This window comes from Bos grunniens, chromosome 22 (genome assembly GCF_055505025.1).
Source record: "Bos grunniens cultivar Pamir isolate PY7600 chromosome 22, Bosgru_T2T1.0, whole genome shotgun sequence".
Lineage (NCBI taxonomy): Eukaryota > Metazoa > Chordata > Mammalia > Artiodactyla > Bovidae > Bos > Bos grunniens.
Genome location: NC_141186.1, coordinates 38,288,978 through 38,310,560, shown reverse-complemented (window position 1 = coordinate 38,310,560; position 21,583 = coordinate 38,288,978). Strand labels below are relative to the sequence as shown.

Here is a 21,583-nt window from a genome sequence, read left to right as displayed (position 1 = left end):
TGGGATTTTCCAGGCGAGAGTACTGGAGTAGGGTGCCATTGCCTTCTCTGACATATGAATGGGGTGTATGTAAATATTCAGTCCATAATAGGTTGCAAAATGGTGATATTCTAATTCTATTACCCCTTCTTCATTATTAGGTGAATAGTTCTATGAAGGGAAACATACTCTTCTCTACTGTTAATAAGGTCACATACTAGTAGCATTCTTTTTAAAAATTATTTATTTTTAATTAGAGGATAATTGCTTTCCAGTGTTGTGTTGGTTTCTGCTGTACAACAACATGAATCAGCTATAAGTGTGCGTATATCCCCGCCCTCTTGAGTCTCCTTCCCGCCCTTCTCAGTCATTACAGAGCACCAAGCTGAGGTCCTGCGCTATACAGCAGATTCCCACTAGCTACTGTTTTACACATGATAGTGTATATATGCCAATCCTCCTTTCTCAATTCGTCCCCCTCTCCTTCCCCTGCTGTGTCCACAAAGCTGTTCTCTATGTGTGTGTCTCTATTCATGCCCTGCTAGCATTCTTAAAGAAAAGGCAAGATGAAAGATTGATGCTTCCCTTTCAGTGACTAGTTTCCTTTAAGTAGATTTGTTCACTAGTATCCTCTAACAGTGACCAATTAGATTTTTATGATTAATTGTTCCTTTTACTATAGTTTTGAACTCATGTATGCAAACTGTTATTCTCTATGTAGCCTTGGATGAGTCATTTAACCACTCTGAGCCATGGTTTACCCAGCTCTGAAATGGGGCTGATGATGATACCTACCTCACAGAGTTAGGAGATTTTAATGAAATAATGTCTGCAAAGCATATTGTAGTCATTAAAGACAAATGTATTGCTGGACACAAATAGAAGCCCCTAGATAGCAGCGGCAGTTGTGTTATGATTAGGATTATAATGGGAAAATGCTACTTTAGAATATACTTCCAACTGTTCCTCTAGAACTTCTCTAATATTTTGGGTATTTTTCAAATTAATATATGCTACCTTTCAACTGCCTATTTCAGGCTTGCTTCTTCATATATAATCAAAATAATACATGGTAGCAAGTTCCTTGTTATTCCAGAGGTGATTTGATGATTATGCATTATGTTTGGGAGGTCAGACATTGATTCCCAGGTCAAGAAAAGGAACCATCAGAACTTCACAAATACCTTGAACTATGAACAGGAGAGAGTTGCAACTTGTAAGTGAGATTTGCAAAGCAGGTAAAATGTAGAAAGACCTTCAAATCTTTCTACATAGTTATTTGCATGTTTTAAAATTCTGACAATAAAAGGTTTTATGACCATTCTGGGTTTCTACCTTTTAGTTCCTGAACTTAAATATGATGCCTGTTTATATTCTTGGCTTGTACTTTGTAAGCCCTGAATTTTATTTAAAATAGCCATAGGCACAAAACATGCAAAACAAACAGAAAAGATCAACTCTCACTGTCATTTTTATGGGACCCTGTGCTTGTCTTTCATTAAAGTGAAGATGCATTTAAGACAAATTTTTTGTTGTTGTTTTAATTTAAGGAGAGGGGATGAGAGAAACTTTGAGCCATGCAATCTAATGAAAAGAACTGAATGTGACCAATTAGTTACGGATCAAGATTTTTCTCCCCTCTCCCCAATCCTGCATTATTCTAATTTGCTTGATGGATATAAATATAACTGTAGTTCATGAAATGTTCAGTTTTTAAAGAAGACACATCAGATACACTGAATTCATTCAGAACAGAATCCAAACTTGACTTTAGTTTCTATTTAGAGACCTGTTAACTAAAACCTCCTCTTAAAAAGAAAAATGCACTTAAAGGATTGCCACTTTAGTTTGTTTGAATTTTTTTTAATTCTAAATATTCTACATTATCATGAAAGCATGGATTCTGGCAATGAATCTCTCATGCCAACATGTTCTATACATGCTATTGAATTGCAGAATAGTGACAGTATTCCATGCGTTTATCTGGCTCTAATTTTCCTATCAAGCAAAAATGTGGAATTAAGATATCTGTCAGTGCTTTTCTTTAGTGATCTAAGATCAGATTTCTCCAGAAAAATGTCAAGTTCAAATACACTACAATAGGCAAGAAATTAATTCAAATCAGACTCTCAAATCAGCTGTCAGAGAAATGGTTTTATTCTAGGTGAGAAGCTCTAAGGACTTTTCATTTTTTTCTTGTTATTCTATTATGATGGATTATGAGAGAATTGAAGTTGATTCCTTTAAACACAGTGACCATCACTGAATCTGATGAAAGATGAGTTAACACTTTTACTCAATAAAGTTTGACACATATGTGAACCTATGTTCCCATGGCATATTTTGAAATATTCTTACCTTGATTGTAGACAGTGATTTTTTTCAAAATATTTTAATCAATGAGCAAGTCAAATATATGATTCCACTGACATTTTCTGTAAAAATAAATAACTTTTTAATAAAAGATTCTTTAAATTCTATGTTACTTTATAATTTTCAAATTTCATATATAGCATTTCATACAATCCCATAATCACTCTTTCCTCACCTACCCTTATATTGCGCCCCCAAAATATAAATAATTTGAAGGTATTATTGAAGATAATTCTGAAAGAGAGTGAATTTTCTTTGATTTTACATTTTTTCATCAAAATGAATGTTAAAAACAGCATAGCCATCTAATGATAGGCCTGAATTTACTTTGCTCAAGTTATCCAGAGTCTGTCTAAATTTACAGTTTTAGTAAGATCTTATTTTTGATTGAAGTGTATTGATTTATAATATTATGTTAGTTTCAGGTGTACAGCAAAGTGATTCAGTTGCATATATTTTTTTCAGATTATTTTCCTTTATAAGTTTTTGCAAGATATTGAATATAATTCCCTGTGCTATACAATAAATCCTTATTGCTTATCTATTTTATGTATAGTAGTTTGTGTATGTTAATCCCATACTCCTAATTTGTCCTTCTCACCCCTCCTCCCCTTTGGTATTGGTAAGTTTGCTTTAGTTACACATGCTTATTAGAATAAATTGAAGCAATGTAAAAAGAATTAAAAATGAGATTCTGCTTCCATCATTCACTCCTCAGTGTTAACAGCTGATGATACTACTGTACAACCTTTCAAAACCTTTTCAAATCCATTAAAAACGTGCATATGTATAAATACTTCCTTTTACAAAAATGCAATACACATGTGTCATACTTGGCAATTTGCCTTTTTTTTTTTTGCCTTTCATGAGATTACAGATAACTTTCTGTATGTATACTTTTCATACTTTTTAACTATTACATAATAATTCATTGAATACCTCAAAATTTATTTGGTTAAATTGTTAACAGACATGAAGATTGTTTGCAATTCATTTTCACTATTTCAGTCATGTGTTTTACTTTAAAGATTTGAGTCAGACTTCATGTGAGAAAGTACAATTCTAACAGAAATTTACATTTCATTTCATGGACAAGTGTTAAATTTAGCTTATAAGATACAGAGAAAGAACTCTCTGGGTACTGTCCAGGGAAAAGGAAATAACTGGATGCTGAATGGGCTGGACTATGCTATCTTGCCTTTATAAAATGCCATGAATGCTTGTTTTACTTCTGCATTTTTCTCCTATTAATTTCTGGAGCAGACAGTGGTGACAGGCTGACTGAACAACCGTTCCCAGTGCTTGTACCATTGCTGACCTCCCCTCTGCAGCCCAAGAAAGCTAAATATTCACTTCCTAGGCTCCTATGTAGCTAAGGATGTCTCTGGAAATGCAGCAGCCAATTTTTGGTGATGAGGCAGAGACCACAGGAAATAGAGATGTTGGCTCAGACATCATCATACCAATAGCCACCTAGTTCTGGACTTCTCAATACGTATGAAAAACAAAGTCCTTTTTGTTTAAGCCACTGTACATTAAGATTTCTGTTACCTGTGTGCAAATACTGTACTAACTGATCCATCTCCAGGTTGCAGGTTTATGAAAATGAAAGTGGAAACTTCTTATGATATATCGATAATTTTGGATTCTCCTGCAGGGTCTTGACTGGGAAATTCCATGAATAGAGGAGGCTGGCAGGCTACAATCCATAGGATCACAAAGAGTCGGGCACAACTGAGCGCGTGCATGCACACACACACATCTGCAGGGCCTGATCAGAATTCCCCAGGTGATAGTATGAAATACCAGTTTTATGAGGCTACCTTTGCTTGGGAAGATTTCATATAAATCACAAAACAGCTGGAAGGGCATAGTATCCAGTTTTTGATATGTAGCCTAAAATGGAAAGCAGCATGGAAGATATTGGAGCTGGTTAAGAACACAGATAGTTATATACAATGACAAGAAAAAGCTCTATAGGAGAGAGCTTTTCAACAATGGTTTTCAGTGCTTCCAAATAAGATAGAATTATATTGTCTTCCAGGGATGACCTGCAGTTTTTTATCTTCACAGGAAGGTCTCTTCTGAGATTTTACAGGGCTGTTCACAAAAACCTTCTGGGTCAGAGTGTTGCGATAACCATAAACCGATAATCAGAGTAGGTACTTGGTCAGTTTCTTTGGAAAAATCCAATTATCAACAGAAGAAGAAACACTAAAAGAAAGAAGAAACGGGTCAAAATAAGTAGAAATGGAACATTAAGTTTTAGAGGTGTTCATCAGTCAGCTAAGGGCCATCTGGGCAGCCCATGGGGTATGAGGGAAGCCACAGTTAATCAAACACTCTTTCTGCACCAGAAAATATCCTGACAGTATGTATTCCTTGCTTTTCCAGGGCTACTAGAGAGTAATCAGCTCCTTTAAACAACTGTGTTCTCAGAAGTGCTCCTAAGGGGTGCTGAGGACCAGTGGCTCATCAACCCAAGACAGATCATAAAAGAAGGGACAAGAGGGAAGGGTTCATCAGAGGGAGTTGGAGAGGCAGAAACTGGGTGTCTTTAACTTAAAAGCTGCTGAATGATGGACAGGAGTGTGAGGGACTTCCTACCCACCGTGAGTAGCTGACAATTAGGAGGAAAGTCTTATTAAATGTAATTGGCAGAACTACTCCTGGCAGGCTTCTCCAGCATTCTTACCATCCAAGATTCTCAGTCCTTCCCCCACGATGGCCTGTGATGCTGCAGAACAAAGTCTTGTAATGCCGAGGCAAGATATGTGAGCTACCACTGGCATCCATTTGTATGATCAGGGCTTTGTCTTACAAATGCTTCATTTAGTCCTCATTTGGCTTTCTGAGCACTGTTGGCCTTAACTAGCCCATGATTGATTTTAGTCTTTCTATAGTCTGCTCCAGCCAAATGAGACACCCTTTATAGCCCTGGGAGAGTTGGGACAGATGAAGGTAAATTTTGGAGAAAGGCAAATCCAAGTTCAAACCATAACTACTTCGCGTACCAATGACCCATGTAATCTTGGCATGCTGTTTGACCCAGTTTCTTCAAGTGCAAAATGAGGGATTGTGTTTCTTTCCACTTCACAGGGGGTTGTTGAGAGGATTAAATGAGTTCATATAAATAATGTATTTACTGAAGGGACTGGCCCAGAGCATCAAATGTGGTTGATTTTTTATTATTATCATCCTCATTTTCATGGCCATCATCGTCACCATCACAATGTTTATTACTCTGGGTACACATTTCCAAGTCCTCCATCCTCTCACCTTCTCTTGCACCTTCACTAGGTGTTCACTCACTTGACAGCATTTATGAGCCACCTACCATGTTTTGGCACAGCAAGAGTACAGAGAGAGTTGAGCAGTAGTCCTGCTGGCATAGCATTTGCAGGTTATCTGGGGATGTAAGCCAGTTACCCGTCTTCTTGCACCTAGACTTCCTGTCTCTCCATCCACACGCTCCAGTCCAACCAGTGTGGCCTTTCTGAAATTCCTATTGGTCATACCCTTCTCTGGCCAATAACCCAGGCCCCTCCTAAAACCCCAGTTTCTCCTGGGTTTCTGTAAGGGCCAGATAGTAAATAGGTTTGCCTTTCAGACCATAGGGTCTCTTATACTCAGTTCTCTCGTTGAAACCTGAAAGCAACCATAGACCTCATGTGTGAATGAATATATGTGGCTTGACATGGCCCAGGGGCCATAGTTTTGAGATCCTTACTACATCAGACCTGACACAACCCTGCCACCTCCTGAATGGAGCCTCAGCTTTCTTCTCATCTTACAGTGTCTGTTCCCGTCCTGTCAGCCACACGGCTCAGATGTGCCTTACTCGTTCACTTGAGTGTTGTTGATTTGCTTCTTTCTCTACCTGAAACTGGAGAAGGCAATGGCACCCCACTCCAGTATTCTTGCCTGGAAAATCCCATGGACGAAGGAGCCTGGTAGGCTGCAGTCCATGGGGTCGCTAACAGTCGGACACGACTGAGCAACTTCACTTTCACTTTTCATTTTCATGCATTGGAGAAGGAAATGGCAACCCACTCCAGTGTTCTTGCCTGGAGAATCCCAGGGACGGGGGAGCCTGGTGGGCTGCCGTCTATGGGGGCACACAGAGTCGGACACGACTGAAGCGACTTAGCAGCAGCAGCAGCTACCTGAAACACTCATTTTCTCCCTCTTACCCAGCTACACCTGGCACGCTTGCCTGACATCTGCTTAGCTGTCCATTCCTCGAGATTCTACTCCTCATGTCCCTCCACTCCTCTGCAAACACACTCCACATTTTCCTCTAGGGGCTCCAGTGACTACCACCACCAAAAAGCACTGTCAGCATACCTGTTCATCCTCTTGTCCACATTCCCAAATAGATAGCAAGTCTGGAGGTGGCAGTGTGCGTCCTTCTAAGTAGACAGAAACATTTCCTTGGAGGAGGCAATGGCAATCCACTCCAGTTCTATTGCCTGGAAAATCCCATGGACAGAGGAGCCTGGTAGGCTACAGTCCATGGGGTCGCAGAGTCGGACACGACTTCACTTTCAATTTCACTTTCTCTTTCACTTCCCCTGGAGGTGGCGGTGTGTGTCCTGCTAAGTTGCTTCAGTCATGTCCAACTCTTGGCGACTTTATGGACTGTAGCCTACCAGGCTCACTGTCCATGGGATTCTCCAGGCAAGAATACTGGAGTGGGTTGACATTTCCTTCTCCAGGGGATCTTCCTGACCCAAGGAATCAAACCTGCATCTCCTGTGTCTCCTGCATTGCAGGCATATTCTTTACCACTGAGCCACCAGGGAAGCCCAGAGGTGGCGGAGGGGAATATATTTATATATTTTAGTCAACAAGTGTTTAGGGAGCACCCACTCAGTGCCAAGAGCTGAGATTCATCAGTAAAGATAAGGGTATTACCTTTCCTCAGAGAAGTGGCCAGGCAAAACGTAAACAGGTGAATGCATAATGCCAAACACAGATTTTTAAATGTCTGCTCAGGTAAATAGCAACAGAAGTGAATAATGAGAGTGAGAGTGGGGGTAGGCTGGGGTCAGGTGCCCTTCTCTAGACAGCATAGTCCAAGAAGACTTTCTGTTTGCAGAAGATCTCCGCTTATTTGGAAAGGGCTGCAGAGATGAGAGTGTGTCTAGCTATAGGCTGAGGGGCACGATCTAAGGTGTGCTGAGTGGTACCTGTCCTTTCATTAATACAGCCCTAGGGCCATTGCAGTGCTTGGAGAACAATTGGTACTTGGTCAGTGTTTGGTAACTATCTCAGTTGCATTTCCCAAAAGCAGATCCTGAGACTTGCTTTTGAGAAATGAAGGAATGTAGGCTCAACAAGGTGACCTGAGAGATCATGCCAGGAACACAATGATGAGTGAAGAAATAAGAGAGGAAAAGGAAGACTCCAACCACAGGTGTTGTTCATGAGCAGATTTGCTGTAGGCTGCTGCTGCTAAGTCGCCTCAGTCGTGTCCGACTCTGTGCGACCCCATAGATGGCAGCCCACCAGGCTCCAGCGTCCCTGGGATTCTCCAGGCAAGAACACTGGAGTGGGTTGCCATTTCCTTCTCCAATGCATGAAAGTGAAAAGTGAAAATGAAGTCACTCAGTTGTGTCCAACTCTTTGCGACCCCATGGTCTGCAGCCTACCAGGCTCCTCCATCCATGGGATTTTCCAGGCAAGAATACTGGAGTGGGGTGCCATTGCCTTTTCCGTTGCTGTAGGCAATAGGGCTCAATCCCATTGGAAGAAACTGTATTAAACACACCTCAAAGTTTCCCCACAGACAGAGAACGACACTTGGGGGATTTGTCCACCAATTTCCATCCCACATTGTTTGGAAAATGACATGGAATAGATCCCCAGAACCTTGCACCATGCCCCAGTCACAGGCTCTGTCCCTGCTGCCTGAGATAGCCCTCAACAGAGAGAATTGAATGTTTAGGGAGGAACCTTTGATGCATATGAGGACTGTCCCCCTGGCGCTGCAGGTGGCCTGTAGAGAGTGCAGAGGGGATCCTAAGCAGAGCATCAACAGCTTTTCCTACAATAACTAAATCAGTAAGTAAATAATAAGTGATTGAATGTATACAACAAATGAATGAATCAATAATTGAAGTGAAATCAGTCAAATAAACCCAAGGAGAGTGATATGAAATAAGAGGAAATATGAGATATGGAATAAGAGGAAATGTGAAATAAGAGAAGTGAACCATTGAAATCAGCCCCAAGTTCTTGCTCCAGGGGAGAGTCAAGAAAAGTCCTTTGGTTGCTGTGGTGTGCTCAAGCGCAGGTGACTCTATGGTTCTCTTCCCAGTCAAGTTTCAGAGATGTTATTTTGGTGGCTTAGAATTGGCCATGGTGGAAGTATTTACACCATAGGAATTGGCAAATGCTGTATAAGTCAAAGCTGTATCTGTGGAGCTCTGATTGTCAGCACACACAGCTTTGTGGTAAGAGAAATGCCACTACTTGGTCCCAATCACCTAATCTCTTTCTAGCCAGGCTCCTTACTCTCACTTATTTCTTCCAAGGGATCTTTCTTGCCAGAGATTGTGCATGAGACCTTGGAAGATGTCCCCTCCCTGACTTCACTGAAGACCACAGTCCCCATGAGAGTCATTAATCAGCCTGATTTCCTGTCCTCCTCCAACCTATTTCTTTCCACTATGCCTTGCAAATTAACCAGAAGGATTAATAGCAGCTTTCACTGATATTCCTCGTGTGGTGCAGTTAATTCAAAGGAGGGAGCTGCTTGCACTCTTTCCAGGGGAAAACCTTTGGTATTGTTAACTGTGTAAAAGTATTCCTGCTATGAGGAATTTTGGTTTGTGGATGTTTATTAAGCCAGAAAGTGCAAGGCAATACTTCTGTTCTCTTTCACCCAGATGTATTCCTAATTAACTGCCTGCAAGGGAAATCTCTGCTGGCTAATTTCATCCATTAGAGAGTAATTTTTGTTGTTAGGAACAGAGCCATAGATCATCCAAGACAGTAGTCAAATGAGAGTTCATCGTAGGAGATTTGTTTTACACTCCTGAACTAGAGGGGAGTGAGTGATTGGGCTGGTGGTTATGATATTGATTATCTGAGGTTGTGCTGGAGGCTGAGGTGTCTGCTCTATTTGAGGAGAATTGGAAAGCTGGCAACACAGAACTATTTTTTTCTTTTTTAATTTTCATTGAAATATAGTTGTTTTATATTTATAATATATTTATAATATTGTGTTATAATATTGTGTTAGTTTCATGTATACAGCAAAATGATTCAGTTACATATGTGTTGACAATATATGTATATAAAACATATAAGTTTTTAGATTCTTTTCCATTATAGGTTATTACAGCATATTGAATAAAGTTCCCTGTGCTATACACTAGGTCCTTGTTGGTTATCTATTTTATATATAGTAATGTGAACATTTTAATCCCAAATTCCTGATTTATCTATCCCCTCTTCCTCTTTGGTAACCATAAGTTTGTTTTCTATGTCTGTGAGTCTATTTCTGTTTTGTAAATAAGTTCATTTGTATCATTTTTTAAGATGCCACATATAAACAATACCATGCAGTATTTCTTTCTGACTCAGTCTTTCTCTTTCTGACTCACTTCACTTAGTATAAAAATCTCTAGGTCCATCCATGTTGCTGCAAATGGCATTATTTCATTCTTTTTTATGGCTGAGTAATATACATATTGGAGAAGGCAATGGCAAGCCACTCTTGCCTGGAACGTCCCATGGATGGAGGAGCCTGATGGGCTGCGGTCCATGGGGTCACTATGAGTTGGTCGCGACTGAGCGATTTCACTTTCACTTTTCACTGTCACGCAATGGAGAAGGAAATGTCAACCCACTCCAGTGCTCTTGCCTGGAGAATCCCAGGGACGGCAGAGCCTGGTAGGCTGCCATCTATGGGGTCGCACAGAGTAGGACACGACTGAGGCAACTTAGCAGCAGCAGCAGCAGCAATATACACATACATACAATGGAATATTACTCATATATAAATAATATCTTCTTTATCTATCCTTCTGTTGATGGACATTTAGGTTGCTTTCATATTCTGGTTATTGTAAATAGTGCTTTGTGAATATTGGGTTACATGTGTCTTTTCCAGTTATGGTTTTCTCCAGATATCTGCCTAGGAGTACACCCACTGGATCATATGCTAACTCTGTTTTTAATTTTTTAAGGAACCTCCTCATTGTTCTTTATAGTGGCTGCACCAGTTTACATTCCCACCAACAGTGTAGAATGGTTCCCCTTTCTCCACCTCCCCAGAATTTGTTATTTGTAGACTTTCTGATGATGGCCATTCTGAGTGAACTTTTATAATTTCACTTGATTGGGGTAAATGAACTTTTGCCCCTGGACTGTGCCCTTGATGTCTAGGAAGGTGAGTAAGTACACTGCGTTATCAAAAAGAAGGCACAGGTTTGGTTGAGGATGAACACAGAGCCCAGAGCTTGTAGAGATGCATACATGTACACATGCACACACAGAAACACAGTGTCATTAATCTGTCATTAGGTTGCATATAGCCTAGAGAGCTGGCCTCAGATGGAGTTTTTCTCTCAGACTCTTTGCCCCCCTGAGCCTTCCAGGGCCCATCTTCAATTCTCCCCCCATCCTGGCTGCATAACACAAAGTTTTCCATCTCCCAAGAGAGGATATCATCTGTCTTAGGAATCAGCATTAGTCTCTCAGAGTCTAACATCTACAAGACATAGGGACCATCCTCTCGCTAATATCCATGGCCTCTCTAAGCAACACTTGTTGAGTTGAGAAAGTCTATGTTCCTTTACAACATCTTCCACAATTCTTCTAAAATCCTCCACCCCGACCAAGGGTGAAAAGAGGAAAGAAGGGAGGGAGATAAGACAGAAGGAAGGGAGGGAGGAAAGGAAAGAAAGAAGGAAAGGAGAAAGAGTGTATTACCCATTCTCCTTAGCAGTAGGTTTGCAGTATGTGTTTGTGAGTCCCTAATGAGCAACATCGGAGAAGGCAATGGCAAGCCACTCCAATACTCTTGCCTAGAAAATCCCATGGATGGAGGAGCCTGGTGGGCTACAGTCCTTGGGGTCGCTACAAGTCGGTCATGACTGAGTGACTTCACTTTCACTTTTCACTTTCACACAATGGAGAAGGAAATGGCAACCCACTCCAGTGTTCTTGCCTGGAGAATCCCAGGGACGGCAGAGCCTGGTGGGCTGCTGTCTATGGGGTCGCACAGAGTTGGACACGACTGAAGCGACCTAGCAGCAGCAGCAGCAGCAGCAATGAGCAACATGGGAAACCTCAGGCCACTGCAGCACCATGATGCATCTCTGGTCAAAGAAGTATGGACCATTTGACAATCCTCTATCCATGTGATCAAAAACTGTTCTTCCTGTTATTCTAGAACTAATTAGAAGACTGCTGACTGAGGGAATTTACAGACCAGGATTCTAGTTCCAGCTCTGCTCTTGCTGAGTTTAAGGCAAATGGATTTTCTTCTGTAGTTCTCAATTTCTTCAACAGTGTGGTGATAGGGGAGGGTAAGGGAAGGAGAAGGAAGAGGAGAGACACACTCTAATGGCTTATTGAGAACTCTGAGCCTGATGCTTTGCATGTATTCTCTCAGTTGACATACCCAAATCCACGTGAGGTAGATTACTGTCAACCTCAATTCACCATCCAGCTGCCACATTGACCTTCCATTGGGTCCCTGAACTTGTCAAGCCTTTCCTTCCTTAGCGCTTTCACTTAAGCTGTGCCCTCAGTCCCTGGGGCTTCTCTCCACACCACCCTCCATCGCCTGTGGCTTTCTCGCTTTCATCTTCAAGGTCTTAGCATAAATGTGACATCCTCAGATATAACACCCTGGTCTGGAAGGTATCCCCCAGAACACAATTTGTAATTATGTTATTTGTATGTTCTTTTAATTCTGTCCCAACCCCCTTCCAGCATTAAACTTCAGAGGTGGCAGGGACCTACTTTTTCTTTGTCTTTTCTCTAACTTTTTACCTTTTTGTTTCCCATCATCTGGCACCTGGTAAATACACCATTAAACAGCTGCTGAATGAGCCAGTGAATTAGTCCTGATTTAGTGGATGTAAGAATGAGGTTGGGAGAAGTTAAATATCTTGCTTGGTGTCAGGCAGCTAGAAATTGGACTCAGGCTCAGGCCTGCCTAACTCTGGAACTGCTCCTGTCTACCACCTAGGGTGGAGTTGTTGGGTGGACTTCCAAGATTTCCAAAGTTCCATCTGACTTTACATTTCTCTGCAACACTAAGAGAATTTCAGATCCCTAAAGGACTTCCATTTCCCTCTCCTCACTCTGTCCTGATGTATCCTAATTATAGGACCAGGTTCCTGGATGATATGTGAGTTAATTTCATTCTCCCAGATATTTCACTTTCAAAACTATCCCTATAATATTATTCACTCAGCAGGACCCGACTCTTCCGGTGTTGTACAGACATTATCTGTTTAATCCTCACCAAACCCACGTGAGTTTCATATCAGTCACACAGTATGATTTCTCTTTAATCAGTGAGGACTGTGGGGAATGCAAGGTAACCAGAAAGCCCGTAGGTATCATATTAAACTCAAGTTCAATGTCTTATGTTTTCAGAGCTCAATAGACATTAAAAGAAAAAGTAGTGGTGTGTGTGGTTTCAGTATTCTGATGCCTTCCTCTACATATCAAATATTTTGAGCTAAATATGTAATTTTAATACATAATTATCTTTCCATCTTAAGTTCATTGCATGGTAGTATTAATAATATTTTACTGTATGTAAGGTAAATATTTTCATCTTAATATAAGATGAAAAGCCAAAAGTAGTTTCTTTACAGCCATTAAACCCTGAATTTAAAGGATTTATCTTTGGGTCTTTTACCTCTAAATCACTCTAGTTTAATGTTACAGGGGATTTTAAAGAATACTACTGTTTGAAATCCTTATGCTATCCTGCCACACTTTTAATATAGGATTATTAAGCTTCACACACAAACTGTTGTTGTCAAAAGGAAATATGATCATGTATGCTAAGTGCTGGACACGATAGCTAGCCCATTGTAGGTGCTTAATAAAGCCAACAACAGATAATTCCTCCTAACCTTTTCATGTACAAATGTTGATTACACACTTAGGACTCTTGCCTGAGAGAAGTACACATGTGTAAATACCAGACAAATCTGCATGGATTCAGAGAAGACTGCACATACATACATACTCCATCTCATTTCCTTCTCTCAGTGATTTGGGAGGACACTGAGGATATTTCTGCTGTACAGATGAGGAAAGGGCAGTCTCCACATCCTGCCACAGGGCTCTGGACTTTGCTATTCCATTTTTTCTTTTGGAAGAAATTGAACTGAAGACGCTGTCATGACATGGCACACAGGACTGTGCCATCCAGTGTTGTATGATGAAACCTAGATTTAAGCATTGAACAATTAAAACCATGCCCTCCTCATTCCTACCAACACTAAGAGCTGACAGAAAGAGAACATCTGGTCATGAGCAAATCCATCTCACAGGGACACAGATCTGAATCCTGTCAGCCTTGGTGCTCTGAGTGGATCATTCTCAGATTTCATGATGGGTTGGAGTACCTTCTAAATGACTCTGCAAGTCCCCTCAGTGATATAAACTAGGAAAGAAAGCTAACAAAGGAAAAAAATAAGGTTTTCTGGAGTGTTTGTATGTTGGTTCATTGGGGCTGATGGTCATATAGATTTAGCTAGGGAGGAAATCTAAACTTCCTATTTTATGTCCTACAAGATCTTACCAAAATCTCATACACATTTATTTAGAGTGATATCTCTTGTTCACATTTATTAAGTGCTTTTTCTGTACCAGGATCTGTTCTAAGTGCTTTACACACATTAACACAGATAAACACATTTTGCTTTTACTACGTCTATAATATCATTTGGTCAAGTTGTTTCTATTTTAAATTACTGAATTTAGAAACCAATAACTTGGTGGATTCTGGATCAAGATGGCAGAGTAGGAAAATCCTGAGCCCATCTCCTTCCACAGACACACAAAATCTAGGGTATCTACAGAACCACTGTCACTGAGGATGACCTGAAGAATAGTAGACCAGGTTTTCTAAAACTAAGAATCTATAAGGAAAAGGCCTCATCAAGTTGGGGCAAAAGAACAGAAGCATGAGCTAGTCAGAACCTACCCACAGAGGGAGGAATATCACAGTTATGGCAGTTTCCTCTGTGGAGCAAGGGCTTTGAGCCCCACGTCGAGCTCCCTAGCTTGGGGGACCTGCTCCAGGAAGACGAGCCTCTGTAACATCTGACTTTGAAAGCCAGAGGGGCTTATGGCCAGGAAAGCCGGAGGGCTGTTAGAAACTGAGACTCTGTTCTTGGAGAGTACACACACACACACGCTCATTGCTCAAAGTCTCAGCACAGAGACAGCAGCTTAAAGAGCACCTGTGTCACAGGAGAAAGAGATTCACTGACTAAACTTAGGACATGTGCTGGAGGGTAGAGATCTGGTGGAACTTCCTCCAGGGACACAAACACTGGCAGGTGCCATTAAAAAAAAAAAAACTCTCCTTCTCCCTAGTGGGCCCAACCCTGGTGTGTACCACTTCTGTCACTGTCCATCAACTGAACTAATACCATGTGTACCAGCCTGGTATATCCCTGAGGACCTACCTTGCCCATCCCATCTGCCCCAGCTGGCTCCTCCAAAGCAGCTTCTGTCACGTTCCACCAACAGGCATTCCCATCTGACACTGGCACCCCTCCAAGGTGGCTCCTGCTCCAGGGGTCCAGTCCTACATACCAGCAAACCCACAATAGCCTCACTTGGGCCTCGAAGCTACTTCAGAGTTAAAGATACACACAGAAAGTGAAGGAATGGGAGAAGATATTCTATGCAAGTGGAAACAGAAAGAATGCTGGAGTATCAATACTTGTATCAGATGAAATAGACTTTAAAACAGACTGTAAAAGGGGACAAAGAAAGGCATTATATCATAATAAGAAAGATCAATCCAAAGGTAAAGCAAATATTAACAGATAAAAAACAAGAAACTGACAGCAATACAATAATTGTAGGGGACTTTAACACCCCATTTATGTCAATGGAGAGATCATCCAGACAGGAAATCAGTAAGAAAACATTGGTCTTACATGACACATTATAGCATATTGATTTAATATATAAATACAGATTATTCCATCCCAAAAGAATAGGATACACAGTTTTTTCATATACACTTAAGAATATTCTTCAGGATAGATCACATTTTAGACTACAAAACCCTTACACAGTAATTCCTTAAGGCAGTGGCACCCCACTCCAGTACTCTTGCCTGGAAAATCCCATGGACGGAGGAGCCTGGTAGGCTGCAGTCCATGGGGTCGCTAAGAGTCGGACACGACTGAGCGACTTCACTTTCACTTTTCACTTTCATGCGTTGGAAAAGGAAATGGCAACCCACTCGAGTGTTCTTGCCTGGAGAATCCCAAGGACGGGGGAGCCTGGTGGGCTTCCGACTATGGGGTCGCACAGAGTCGGACATGACTGAAGCAACTTAGCAGCAGCATGCAAAGTAAGCTGGTGTTGCTAATGAGAACCCAAGCTACTATAAGAAGGTGAATTCCAAAGTTTGGTATTTGTTTTCTTCCCATCTTAGGGCATTCTCACCCTCCCAGATATATCTTCTTTCTCTCGAAGACTTATTTGAGTTCCTGCTTCTAATTTTCACTGCCTGATTATCATAGATGCATGTTTTATGCTAGGATAGACTGATATTAGTTGGTAATCAGTTGAACCTTCTAATAGTTGACTCTTGAAAGAGCAAGTAAAACAGAGATGAAACCATGAAGGATGCTTTGAGGTTGACATATATTGAGATGTTGTGCTCCAGAATAGCACATTTTAGGCCTGGAGAATCCCAGGGACAGGGGAGCCTGGTGGGCTGCCATCTATGGGATCGCACAGAGTCGGACATAACTGAAGCGACTTAGCAGCAGCAGCAGCAGCAGCCACTTCCTCCACCCATCAACCCTAAAATTCTTTGTGCATTTTTAAAAATCTGTATTATTCCAAAAGACAAAACATGTGTTTTGCAGAAAATACAGATAACCAAAAAGAAGGAAGCAAGGAAACATCTGAAATTCTCCCCACATGGAGATATCTATCATTAATCCCTCAGTGTGTAGCTTTCCAGAGACTCTGATGTAAGATTACATCTCTACCTTCTGTTGTGTGACAGTTCTTTACACAGATGCTGTTGTTCACTCACTAAGTTGTTTCTGACTCTTTGCAACCCCATGGACTGCAGCAGATCAGGCTTTCCTGTTCTTTACTATCTCCCAAAGTTTGCTCAAGTTCATGTCCGTTGAGTTGGTGATGCTAACCATCTTTACACAGATATTTGATCTCAAATGCAGATATTTTGTCCTTGTATTTAATTTTTCTGAGCAAAATTACTCCAGCTTTCCAGGCAATTTTTCACACCCCACCATTCCACTCTCCATCATCATCCTGGCCTTCATTCCAGCCTAAACCATATATGATGCCATACTTGGATGGTCATACTTGCCATCCTAACCTCTCTCAATGTAGACACTAACCTCCTGTTGACATATTTCATGAGATCAACACCATTCTAATAGCTGCCTTCTCTATTCTTTCTTTGTTCTCTCCAGCTTTTTGCAATCTTTGCATTTGCAACATGCGGTGGTTATTCTGGAGGCCTGCGGCTGAGTGTGGACTGTGCCAACAAGACGGAAAGTGACCTCAGCATTGACGTGGCGTTTGCCTACCCATTCAGGTAGGGAATGGTGCCCTCTTACAGAGAGGCAGGGAACTTTGTTCCTTCTGTGGTTTCTTTTAAAAAAGGTACAATCTCCCAGGAATTTCTGGGTAAAAAGAAAGGATTCTCCCTGAGCCTGCAAAATGCCCAAATAAGTAAAATGCCCATCCAGCACCCTACCCTGGGAAAAGTTATTCTCTGGGAGTTGTAGCTTTAAACCAGAATGAACTCTTGTCCCCAACCCAAACTGCTACAAATGGCCCAATGTTGGAGTTTTATCAATATGGAAACCTCAGTTAAACAATTCCTTCCTCCCCATCCATATTTTCATGAGTTCTCTCAAATTCTCTCTAAAATTGTGTGGTCACCTTTCATTTCATATCAACTATGCAGTCCTGGCTGATAATATGTTTAATGGTATTAATAGGGAATAGTGTTTCCATCTGCTAGACATTGTGCTTAGCTTTTCACCTGTTTAATCTCAAATGACCTTGTAAGGGGAGTACAGGTGTCATCACCATTTCAAATGAGGAATCTGAGGTGCAGGTACATTTTCCCAGCTTCCCTTGGTCAGTAAATGGCAAAGTCACTATTTGAGCCTACCCAGGGTATGCCCAGAACTGACATCTCTATTCCTATACTTAAGTTGCTTGAGATAATTCTTTGCTTGAGGTGGCCAAAGTACTGGAGTTTCAGTTTTAGCATCATTCCTTCCAAAGAAATCCCAGGACTGATCTCCTTCAGAATGGACTGGTTGGATCTCCTTGCAGTCCAAGGGACTCTCAAGAGTCTTCTCCAACACCACAGTTCAAAAGCATCAATTCTCTGGCGTTCAGCCTTCTTCACAGTCCAACTCTCACATCCATACATGACCACAGGAAAAACCATAGCCTTGACTAGACGGACCTTTGTTGGCAAAGTAATGTCTCTGCTTTTGAATATGCTAACTAGGTTGGTCATAACTTTCCTTCCAAGGAGTAAGCGTCTTTTAATTTCATGGCTGCAGTCACCATCTGCAGTGATTTTGGATATACACACGTATATGTATATATGTATATATATGTATATATGTGTGTATATAATGATTCCAATTTTGTTTTAGTTTATACTGGCTGATCATAGGACTATAGCATATATATAGACTATATATAAATATATATATATATATGTATATATGTGTATGTGTATATATATAATGATTCCAATTTTGTTTTAGTTTATGCTGGCTGACTACAGGACTGTAGCTTATATATAGACTATATATATGTATATACATATATATGTGTATGTGTGTGTATATATATAATGACTCCAATTTTGTTGTTTATACTGGCTGACTATAGGACTATAGCACATACTGACATTGCCCATACCTATCAGTCACTCACAATTCACATCTACACCTACACTTTTTATTGTAAACCCATGTGGCTGTTAAAGGGCTTTCTCTAGTCACAGGAACCTCCTTGGTTAGTATGCAGGGCAGGCCAGAAATGCTGGGGAGTTAATGACTCCTAGAGCTGTTCTCATCCAATGACAAGTGTGAATTGGAGGATAAATATCCCAAATTCCTCACCTCTCATGGGCTACCACACTAAGCTCTCCGAAGTACCCAGCAGGGTAGCTCCATCCCATGTTCATTAACACACCTCTTCTTACCTGTTTTCCCTTTCCTCTCTCAGTTCTCCACTGCCCTATTGATGTTTCCAAAGATGAATCTTCCAAATACCAGTTGCGCTCAAATGTTGATCTCAGGATCTGCTTCCCGGTACCAATCTGCCTAGGACAGTACCATTATGTGAATTATGTGGATGGGTGAATGGGTGGGTGGATGGATAGACAGAGAGGTAAAGATAGACGATAGAGAGATCCCTGCTTCCTCCCACTGTCAATCATGTTGAGCACTGCTTCAAATTGGTCAGAAATCAAAGCCTTTAGTCCATAACATCTCCTTTAGTGATTTACAGTTCAGATTTCAAAGTTGAAGTCACCTTTGGTTTTCTTCATTCAGGGCATCTTAAACGACAGCAATAGTACATGTACTTCAGCCTTAGCTTATGAAAATGAAATGATTGCTGAAAGTTGGGAGGTGATCCATTGAGATCTCCCAAATGAATTCTGCCTAAGACGAACTCTATAATCAGTCCACTGCAAATATATTCTCCACATTTGGTGATTAATCACATAGCTTTTCATTTGGGATAACAACAAAAGTTATGTCATATTTATAGAGATTCTGTCATGATCACTGTATCAAATGTTCATTTATTTCTAGGTGGTGAGATTATGAGTACATCAAACATTCTTTGTATACTTGCCCACATTTTCCAGATTTTCTGCAACAAGTTTTATGTTTTTCTATACTGTGAATCTACTGAAGCAACATAATGTAGCTTGAACTATAGAGATGGAACTTTGGAATTTACTTACTGTCTTTTTAAACGGTATTACTTACTCTCTCTTTCCTTATCTATAAAACAGAGACAGTGTTACCTATTTCATAGTGGTGTTTCATGAAATGAATCATGTATAGGAAACGGTTTAAGCAAGGCCTGGCACTCACAAAGTTCTCTTTTAGTGTATTGTTTTTACTTTCATTATCAAGAAAAGGTAATTAAAAATAGAGAGCTGAGGAAGATAATTATTCTAGTTAATTTGCAAAATTACCCTCAAGACAATATGTTGGTTATATTTTACCCAGAATGAAAGCTTCCCCATCTCTCTCTCCCCAAATATGCAGACATTAAAAGAGTGAGTACATATTGAACTATTTCACATTTATTAACTTGCTTTAACTCTTTGATGCTTATTTGGGTTGCCCTCGAAGGTATTCTTCTCATACTCTATTTTTTTTTTTTTTTTCTCTCATTAAACTAATGGGAGCATGAAAGCCTCCCAAAGTACAGAACAATGGAAAAGGCTCACTGGCACAAGCATGATTTTCCCAGGGTTATTTGGCATGAGCAGAAGGGAGAATGAGACTGTGAATCTGATCTTTGTGATCCTTGAAACAGAATCTGATGGTGGGTCTTCTGTGTTGAAGGAAAGGCTCGTCAGGACTGTTTGCTGACCAATGGCTGCCCAGCGCTGTACGGAGAACAGAAGCACTCTTTATGACTCTGGCCACTTGCTCTGATTCTCACACTTCTTTGTGGAACATAGGGTCAGATGGAGGTTGATGCCAGGAAAGCTGTGGAATTTAGGCCATTATCTGGTAATGCTGGCTCTGTCATGGGGAAAAGCATTTTCCTCCTAAGATCTTCACCCTAGAGCAAAGATGATAAACTTTTTTTTTTACACCATGAGGGCCAAATTGGGAAAAATAAAAATGTTACAAACCATAATTTTTTTATATCTTGTGTTTAGTAAATGCTGCATTTGCAATTACATTTAAACATGTTTTTATTGTTTCTCATTACCAGATGGTTTCACTCTTTTTTGACTAAAATTTCAGAAACTTGATCCTCCCCAGTGGTTCAGCTGGTAAAGAATCTGCCTGAAATGCAGGAGATACAGGAGATGTGCGTTCAATCCCTGGGTGGGGAAGAGCCCCTGAAGGAGGAAATGGCAACCCACTCCAGTGTTCTAGAGAATTCCATGGACAGAAGAGCCTGGAGGGGGTCTTCTTTCAGCCCATGAGGTCACAAAAGAGTTAGACATGACTGAGCGACTTACACACACACTTCAGAAACTTTATAACTATAGTATCTCATGTTAATTTTGTGCCTTACAGTAAATTGTGGATGTGATAAGACCTGGGTCGGGGGGGGGGGGCTTGTCTCTGAGACAGAGAGTTGGGGAGATTGAGAGACGGTATAGCCAAAAGATTAGTGGTGGATCTCTGGCCGCATCCCTGGCTTCACATCCAGACTCTGCCACCCAGCAGTTGCGGCAAGTGATAGCTTCCCTGGGCCCAGGGTTTCAAACTCTAAGAAAGAAATAAGAGTACTTTCCTTGTAGTATGGTTGTGACCATTTAAGTAGGTCGTACAAGTTGTATAACAGAGTCTGGTGCACATCAGGTATTCACTGAATTGTGTCTTGTCCTTGTTAATTTTATCAGTAGAATTTGGTGCAAGGAACTGGCCCAGAGTACAGTTATAGACCAGGGACAAGGACAGTCCTATTTGGAGATATCTACAGTAAAGAGAGGAACTATCATTTATAGGGAATGTCTGTCTACAGAATTCACAAAAAATGTGGCTGCTGCCATGAACCCAGTTAAATTAAAACATCAGAGAATTCATTCACAAACACACACACACAATCCCATCCCACGATTCCCCTGGCAACCTGAGCAACTGCTAGATGGGAAAGTTTTGTTGCAACACTTCTCCTAAAGGATAGTGGTGAGGGATTCCATGGAAGGATGTGTTAGTTTGGGTTCTCCCCAAAGTGCATGCTGAGACAAGGATTTGTAGTTTTCTTGGCGGATGATCCCTGG

The 21,583-nt window shown here is 40.9% G+C and overlaps 1 protein-coding gene across 2 annotated transcripts in view; it reads left to right on the top strand.

Annotated features, from left to right (window-relative positions):
* SYNPR (synaptoporin) overlaps window positions 1-21,583 on the top strand; it is a 295,868-nt gene that overhangs the window by 146,537 nt on the left and 127,748 nt on the right. For both annotated transcript variants that reach the window (XM_086367052.1, XM_086367053.1), the window contains one exon: window positions 17,034-17,158. In XM_086367052.1, the coding sequence (XP_086223178.1) occupies window positions 17,034-17,158 (125 nt within the window). The remainder of the gene's footprint in view (window positions 1-17,033; window positions 17,159-21,583) is intronic.